Source organism: Larimichthys crocea, unplaced genomic scaffold (genome assembly GCF_000972845.2).
Source record: "Larimichthys crocea isolate SSNF unplaced genomic scaffold, L_crocea_2.0 scaffold320, whole genome shotgun sequence".
Classification (NCBI taxonomy): domain Eukaryota; kingdom Metazoa; phylum Chordata; class Actinopteri; family Sciaenidae; genus Larimichthys; species Larimichthys crocea.
Window position 1 is genome coordinate 164,036 of NW_020854213.1, and position 8,994 is coordinate 173,029.

General features: G+C 40.4%; 1 protein-coding gene across 1 annotated transcript in view; it reads right to left on the minus strand.

The window, feature by feature from the left end:
* The window catches only part of LOC104938354 (neurofibromin), a 162,546-nt gene extending 157,393 nt beyond the window's left edge, over nt 1–5,153 (minus strand). Inside the window, exons 1-4 of the mRNA XM_019274828.2 lie at nt 5,148–5,153; nt 4,968–5,051; nt 3,951–4,141; nt 3,313–3,419 (exon numbers count right to left, since the gene is read on the minus strand). Of these exons, the coding sequence (XP_019130373.2) occupies nt 3,313–3,419; nt 3,951–4,141; nt 4,968–5,051; nt 5,148–5,153 (388 nt within the window). The remainder of the gene's footprint in view (nt 1–3,312; nt 3,420–3,950; nt 4,142–4,967; nt 5,052–5,147) is intronic.
* Between the last annotated feature and the right edge of the window lie 3,841 nt (nt 5,154–8,994).

Consider the following 8,994-nt stretch of genomic DNA (forward strand, 5'->3'; position numbering starts at 1 on the left):
TCGTCTTCCGTTTCTTCCGTGTTTTTTTCAGTTCGCTACTCCTCCCAGAGTTTTTGTCGCACACACACAAAACGGGTATCAAAACGACCGGCTCAGCTGGGAATGGTGTGCTATGACTTTTCTAAGAGTTTCAGCAAATGGTTTTGCCAAAAATCGCCAAAAACCATGCCAAAAGATGAATGGGTGTGTATTGCAAGAACATTGGAGAGCTAGAGTGCGTGATGTCACTAGAGTGGAGAGGGAGAGAAAAAGTCGTCCAGAAATAAATTTGTAAACTGCGATTGTGGCCTCAAATGCACAGCTACAGACATGCTTATACCATCAAAACGTAGGAAAATTTGCCGTCTCACTCACATTCGCCTGCTAAAGCTGTCAGGTATATAGTTTTGGCGTGACATGCAAATATGCGGCAGCAACTCCCATCCTCAGCCTCATATACTGCCATGTTAAAAAGGCGGGGAAATTTTCTGGAGGAAAGCAGAAGTAACGTTTCTCTGAATTGCTCTCAAAGGCACATTTCTTCACTTTATCAACACAAAATGCCTATGAAGATGATCAGGAAGGGCTCATCCTGCTTGAGGTTAAGCCGGTTCAATGATTGGAAATACGGTTTGGCCAACAATCCTTCCTGTTCGAGGGGAGGTCTCAACATTTTCTCTCAGTCTCTGTCAGGATTTCCAACTAACATGCTAAAATTATTGCTAATTAACATTAGCCACTAAGAATTAAATACATGTTAATTGCTAACATGATAATGTTAACATGTTAATGCTAGTTAACATTAGCCACTAGGAATTAAATAAATGCTAATGTTAACTTGTTAATGCCAACATGCTAATGTTAATTGCTAGCGCGTCAGCGCATCAGCACTAACATGCTAATGTTAACATGCTAATGCTAACATGCTAATGTTAATTGCTAGCGCTTCAGCGCTAACATGCTAATGTTAATTTCTAACGCATCAGCGCTAACATGCTTATGATAACCTGTTAATATTAATTGCTCCTGCTAACATCTTAATGCCGATAATGCTAATATAAATTGTTAGCGCATCAGCTAACATGCTAATGTTAACATGCTAATGTTTATTGTTAGCGCATCAGCGTTAAAACGCTAATATTAACATGTTAATGTTAATTGTTAATGCTAACATGGTAATGCTAACAAACTAATGTTAACATGCTAATGTTAATTGCTAGCGCATCAACGCTAACATGCTAATGCTAATATACTAATGTTAACATGCTAATGCTAATTGCTAGCGCATCAGCGTTAACACGCTAAGGATAACATGCTAATTCTAACATGCTAATGGTAATTGCTAATGCATCAGCGCTAACATGCTAATGCAAACATGTTAAGGTTAACATGCTAATGTTAATTGCTAGCGCATCAGCGCTAACATGATAATGCTAACATGCTATGTTAATTGCTAACGCGTAAAGGCTAGCTGCTCCTGTGTCTAAATAAACATGTTAACAATGACTATTTGAGGTGTGCTTTCTGAATACAGACCCACGGCAACAGCCCACTCGTCACTCTCAAAATTTCTGTGGGAATTTTCTAGTACTTAATTTTCTGAGCAGTGTCAGTAATAATTTATGGGGGCGACGGGGCCAGAGTCAGAGTCTAGTTGAGTGTGCGCGAGTTACGCTATATGCTATCCACCGTGCTTATTGAGTGTGCATGCAAGGCGCACACTATATGTTATCCACCGCGCTTAGTGGTGATGGTGCCCAAAGGGCTCCCAAACTATTGTTATCCTGTTTCTTTATTGGTGTGGGTGAGTTATTCAACTTTTTCTGCAAATATTTTCCCATTTGAAATACATTACACAAACTTCAAATCATTCTACAAAACTTCTACAATTTCAACAACTTCTACTACTACTACAGACTTCATTCAAATTTCAAATTGTACACACACTCTTCAACTATTAAACTCGTATTTCACTTTTTTCAAAATCTTTTACCGTTTTTAAACTATCAAGGCTCAAAATTGAGCAGGTTTTTACTCAAATTCTGCGTTTATTATGAGTGTGTATGTGGTTTCCTAGAGGGATGACATCATCAGCTAGAGGGGACAGGAGGGAAAACGATCAGTGAAAAAATAAAAAGTTTTCGACTATGGCGGCTTCAAATGCACAGCTACAGACATGATTATACCATCAAAACGTAGGAAAATTCAAGGTGGTCGCAGTGATAACACTGTTGAAGCTGTCGCTGTTATAGTTTTGGTTCGCTACGTGCTAACTGATCGAGTACTCCCCCTCCACAGCCTCATTCACTCCAATGTTATTTTGATAAGAGATCTTTCCGGAAGGAGGAGGCTGCACCTCTGCTATTTGATAACATTAGCGACCAATGCTAAAATTAGTGCCAATTAACATTAACTTTTTAGGAATTAAATACATGTTAATTGCTAACATGACAATGTTAACATGCTAATTAACATTAGCCACTAGGAATTAAATACATGCTAATGTTAACATCCTAATGACAACATGCTAATGTTAATTACTAGCGCGTCAGCGCATCAGCATTAACATGCTAATGTGAACATGATAATTTTAATTGCTAGTGCATCAGCGTTAATATGCTAATGCTAACATGTTAATGCTAACATCCTAATGCTAATTGCTAGCGCGTCAGCGCATCAGCACTAACATGCTAATGTTAACATGGGAAAGCAGACCCCCGGCCACAGCCCACTCGTCACTCAAAATTTCTGCAGGAATTTTCTAGTACTGAATTTGCTGACCAGTGTCAGTAATAATGTATGGGGGCGACGGGCCCAGAGTCACGCACACTTAAAATTTCTTTTGAAATTTTCTAGTTTGTTCTGACATGCACTGTGAGCTGTAAGGTCTTATATAGACAGGTGTGTGCCTTTCCTAATCAAGTCCAATCAGTTTAATCAAACACAACTGGACTTCAATGAAGGAGTAGAACCATCTCAAGGAGGATCAGAAGAAATGAACAGCATGTGAGTTAAATATGAGTGTCACAGCAAAGGGTCTGAATACTTATGACCATGTGATATTTCAGTGTTTCTTTTTTAATAAATTTGCAAAAATTTCTACATTTGTTTTTTTCTGTCAAGATGGGGGTACATTGCTGAGTGTACATTAATGAGAAATAAAATAAACTTTTTTGATTTTAGCAAATGGCTGCAATGAAACAAAGAGTGAAAGATTTAAAGGGGTCTGAATACTTTCCGTACCCACTGTATGAGAAATTATATTGTAGTTGGAATTGGGTTATTTTAAGATCAGCTCTAAGCCTGCAATGTGCCAGAACATTAGAGGCTAACCTTGGAGCAGCCTTTTCAGCTTGGAGCAGTCCACATTAATGTATTGCATCAGCTCTATGTCATGAACATCCACATTGTCCTCCGAGCACACTGTTAGCTCCTGTAGCCTGAAGAGAGAACATAAATTCTGAGCTTTAATCACAGTCAAAGATAAAGTAATGAAATAAATTATTTCAATGACTGGAAGATTTTTTGAGCACACAATCTCTTCTTTTTCACCATCACCATGCTTCACAGCTGGACCATATGGTTAACATGATATTAAAATGATTATTTGATAGATAAATGAAAACACACATGTAAAATATCAAAAGTGACGTGAAATGTCTTGAGTTGTTATGTACTGTATGGGACCAAAAAAAACAAATCTGGAACCAGTCGATGTTTAACGTTTATCCCTAAAACAAATAATTTCCTATTCAATTTCTGACTAACCATCATTTCAGCTTTGTCAGAAATGAGGAGGAATTACTGTCGTGTTCATGAAAAGTGTATTAATAAAGCCTCCATTCTCCTTGATCAAGCTTCAATAAAGCATAAGACATCTTGAAGTCCTGTGCACTCTCTCCACTGACAGATCTGACCATTGATGAATAGAATTTTCCACAACACCTCACTCAATAAATGCTCAAAAATACCTGGTAGAGATGCGGCTGAAGACGGCATTAAAGTTGTTGCAGCTCAGAGAGAAGAGAACAGCTGAGGCTGAGGCCCGGAGCTCAGCAGCATGCTGGTGGCCCTCACGGTACGTATGGATGAAATGGCAGATCTCCGGCAGCAACTGTTTGACCAGCATGGTCTCATCCAGGCGCAAACAATCCTTGGATTGCTAAAGAGGGACACAGAGTGGAAGAAGACATTCAGAAAAAAGTTAAATGTTCCTTTATCATCAAAGGGGGCCTTAACAGAAAAAGTTTGGAAACCACTGGATTACATTTAACTTAATAACTGGGACACAGACAACTAGGATCGGTGCTAATTTTTAAGCAGAATCATTATAATATGACCTTATGGTTCTCCTTCCTTGGATTTGAGTCATCCCCATTTTTGTTGTGATGCAGAGCTGTAATTAGCAACTAACAAAATTATGTTAAAGTAAGATTTTTTGGTCTGGTATCATATAATGCCTACCATGTTAGAATGATAATGGTTTCAACAATAATATCCACATTGTTAAGTGTTCAGTCGCAAGCCATGCAGTAACATCTGCACAGAAGTATGTTTGGACATACATGGGAAAGCAGTAGAGCTGTATTGTGAAGCAGCTTTTTAAACCTATTCCAATCCATGACCACAAATACAGAAAGGTACCTAGCTTCCATCTGACCATATACACTAATGACAAAAACCTGTACAAGAAGTTGACAGCAGTTTCCATTGAATGCTAGGCTCCCACCAGATGCCTGCAAATGTAATCCAGGTCTACTGGTTCACAGAGGAACCTCCCAGAGATGAGGAGAGTGTGATTGATGGAGGATAAGTACATTAACAGTGGTCTGTGTCTCTGATCTCAAATACAGTAGCAGAGAAACTGAACCATTTTGGAGTTTGATTTCAAAGTAATGAACGAAGATACAATACAATACACTGCTAGTCACATTGCTAGTCTTCAAATAACAGGATCAGATCATTTTGAAAACCTTTGTGAAACTCACTCCAGCCAGGCACTTCTCCAGGGTGTCTAGGATGATGAGCTGGGAGAGGTAGAGGTTCTTCTCAGAAGTTTCTCCAAATATCCGCTGTGAAGACAATCAAAGTGAGAACATCATTTACTCAGCATTGGTGTCATCATACCGATCACACCAGCATCACATTAGGATCACTTCATGACCCACTTCCATTTTCATTTTAGGACTGTTATATTTCCCCCCATTGTTGTAACAAACCAAACTTTATACTCAACGCTGCTACCCACATTAAAGACCTACTCACACCGGGGACGTAAGCGCCGCGGAACGGCTGTGCTGCGATCACCAGAGCTGTTCGCTGCCAGTCAATCAATGAAACCACTCACACAGGGCGCACCGTGGAATGTCTCAGCAGTGTCCCAGCAGCGACTCCGTGCTACAGCACTATCATTCCGTAGCACTTCTATTTTTGACGCGAACCGTTGCTAAACCGTCTAAATCTCAACAGAGTATATCGCACTAGACAGGAAATCTGACATAGAATCAATGTAATACACTTCCGCCCTCTTTCAAAATAAAACACAATTCATGTAGCCTATTAGGGCTGTGCAATTAATCGAATTTTGATCACAATTTCGATTTTGTTGTCAAGCGATCTCAAAAATCATATAATCGAGTTTAAACGATTTATTTTCCACTTTTCATTACACAATTTTTGAGAGACGTGCATGCGCAATATATTCCACTTGACGCGGCCCCACTGACTGACAGGATAGCCCATACTCCCTCACGCAGCTGAAGAGTGAAGAGGTGTGTCGGTTGGTGTTCAAAAACAGTGAGTGAGACTGAAAGCGAATGAGAAGAATCCGACGAGAAGCAGCAGCACATAATGTGCAAGATTTGCTACAAAGTAATAGCTGCTCCTCTTGGTAACACTACAAATTTATTCAACCATCTCAAACAAAAGCACAAAGTCACTCACGATAAATTAATAAAGAAACAAAAAGACAAAGCCAGTGCCACAACCAGCAACACGTCAACGCAAACTCAGTCATCGATCACAGATACATTGTTTAATACGACTCCTTATCTGACAAGTTCAGAGAGGCACAAGATATTAGGCTATGTTTACACATAGCCGGGAATGTTGAGAAACGAATATTTCCCTCCCTCCGTTTTTCAAAATAACATCGTTCACGTTCAAGTTTGCGTTTACATCAACCTGCATAAATACGCCATCGAGCGCCATTATAACTACGCCAAGCCTATGGGCGGCTTGCTTCCATGATCACGGTCATAGCAAAAGGTAAACATTGGTCGCACTTTTGGCGCATCAGCTGCCTAAAGCTCGATTAGTTTTCAGAGGCGACACCGTTTGAGTGTAAAAGATCGATACAAACGAAGGGAAATGTCTCAGTTTTTTAAAATACCTGTGTACATGTAAACAGGGCCTAACAGCTGCCATTGGATATTTCTTAGCTAAGGATATGCAACCCATTAATACAGTCGAGGGTGAGGGTTTCAAGAAGATGCTTATTGCTTATTGATGCTTATGCTTATTATTATATTTATTTTGTTCTGTAAATACAGAGAATTTGCAGAGCAGCTGGATCCATAGTTTATTTTGGATACATTTATGTTTTTCTGTGCCTTATTTAATGTTCCATAAACTATATTTATTTTTTTGATTTAATGCTTTATACATTGCAAAACAGCTGTAAAGTACATATTTGTAGCCAAAATGTATTTCCAATTTGAATGTTTTGCATAAAGAATCAATAACAAAGTGTTTTCATAAATAGGTGACACCACTGGAAAGACTTTAGCTACTTTAGTCCTAAGTAGCATAACAAAACTAGAAACATTTCTAAAGAAATTTTCAGTGTGCCTGACTCTGGCATACATACCCATACAGTATATATAGCCATCAGCGTATGTTTGTGTGCTTGTGTGTTTTACAAAGAGCGAGTTTTACAAAGTCTTTTATTTTGAAGGGACTCTTATTTTGAAAAGCCCTTTGGTTATCTGTGTGTGTGTGTCTGTGTCTGTCTGAGTGTGTGTGTCTGTGTGCGCGCGTGTCTGTAAATGGTAAATGGACTGTACTTATATAGCACCTTTCTAGTCTTCCAACCACTCAAAGCGCTCTACACTACATATCTCATTCACCCCATTCACACACATTCATACACTGATGGCATTGGCTACCATGCAAGGTGCCAACTGCTCATCAGTTTGTGGATCTAACCATTCATACACATTCACACACCAAAGCCTTCGGGAGCAATTTGGGGTTCAGTGTCTTGCCCAAGGACACTTCGACATGCAGACCGCAGGAGCCGGGGATCGAACCGCCGATCATCTGATTAGTGGACGACCCGCTCTGCCTGTGAGCCACCCGTCTGTGTGTGTGTGAGTGTGTGTGTCTGTCTGTGTGTGTGTGAGTGTGTGTGTCTATCTGTCTGAGTATGTGTGTGCTTTGTCTGTGCTTGTGTCTGTTAAGGACAGTTTTTTATTTTGAAGGGACTCTCTCTTTTGTCTTGTCTGTGTGTCTGTCTGAGTGTGTGTGTGTGTGTCGGTCTGTCTGTGACTGAGCATTTAGGCACAGGTGCGCACGCACAATGCTCTCTCCCTCTTCCTCTGACCCCTGAGAGACACAGAAAATCTCTAAATGAAACCCCTCCAAGGTGGCCAATGTTGTGGAGAAATTGCTGAAGTCAAAGGTCAATGGTGAGGTCAGGAAGGAAGAAAGTGTTTAGGAGCCTCTGATGTCTTATGCCGTATTATTTATTGACGCTTGATCAAGGAGAATTAGAGACACTCTCAAAGTACATCCGAAATGCTAGAGTCAGTATCACATTCTGACGAACTCGTGCTGGTGGATAGACTTTAAACCCAAAAGATAACGCCCCAAATACTACACGCCCCCAGAATTAGTCAAAGAGAATGCCTTTAGGTGTTACTGTCAACACATTCTAGTCTTGAGATACAGATGTCTGTTTACACAGATTGGAACGTCAATGGCAAGTTATCTATTATGACTAGAAAGGCAGCAACAGGCCTCTTCGACCCTGGCCACCACAGTGTTGAGATATGGTGGCACCCAGTCAAAAACAAACAATTAATGCTGCAGAGGACATCAAGGCCCACAGGTGAAAAGGTGTGCCGCAAACCAAAAGCTGAAATGACCATCAGCATCCTCTTCTCATAAACAATTTCCTTGCCGATTTTCAGGAGAAAACTGTATAAACTTTGGCCTCGGCAGTTAGAGAAAGCACAAGTGCTCCCTGCTCTTTTTGGAAATTTCTCCTCTCCAATTAACATGGGAGTAGATCTGGCAGTAGGTGCGTGTTGCTGGCGAATCTTTGTGTTTGACGCCAAAACTATACAACTTTAGCAGTGTTATCACTGCGACCACCTCAAATTTTCCTATGTTTTGAGGATAAATCACGTCTGTAGTGTGACATTTGTAGCCACAGTAGTCATTTCCGTTTTATTTTTTCACAGATTTTTTTTCTCTGGTCCTCACTCTAGCTATGACATCACTCACTCTGGCAGACGCAATAAACACCCACTGTAAACACAGAATTTTAATAAAAACCTGCTCACCTTTAAGCCTTAGCTTAAATCACTTTCCGCAGGAAATGCAGTTTTCTAGTTATTGAGTGTGCGTGTAAGGCGCACACTATATGTTATCCACCGCGCTTATTATTGAGTGTGCGTGTAAGGCACTCATTATATGTTATCCATCGCGCTTATTGAGTGTGCCTGAAAGAGCACACTCTTTAAAACCTCTCAGGCTTATTGAGTGCTTGTGGTTAAGCCGGTTCAATGATTAGAAATACGGTTTTGGCCAAAAATCCTTCCTCTTCAAGGGGAGGTCTCAGCATTTTCTCTCAGTCTCTGTCGGGATTTGTAACTGACATTTTAACAGGTGCAGATTAGCTGCTGCTGATTAGGTCCTGGTTGCTTAGCAACCTCAGCCTGCTTGAAGGAGGAGAGGGGGGAGGGGCCAGCAGACAGAAGCCGAGCGGCGGCCATTTTTGTAGTTCTGGGC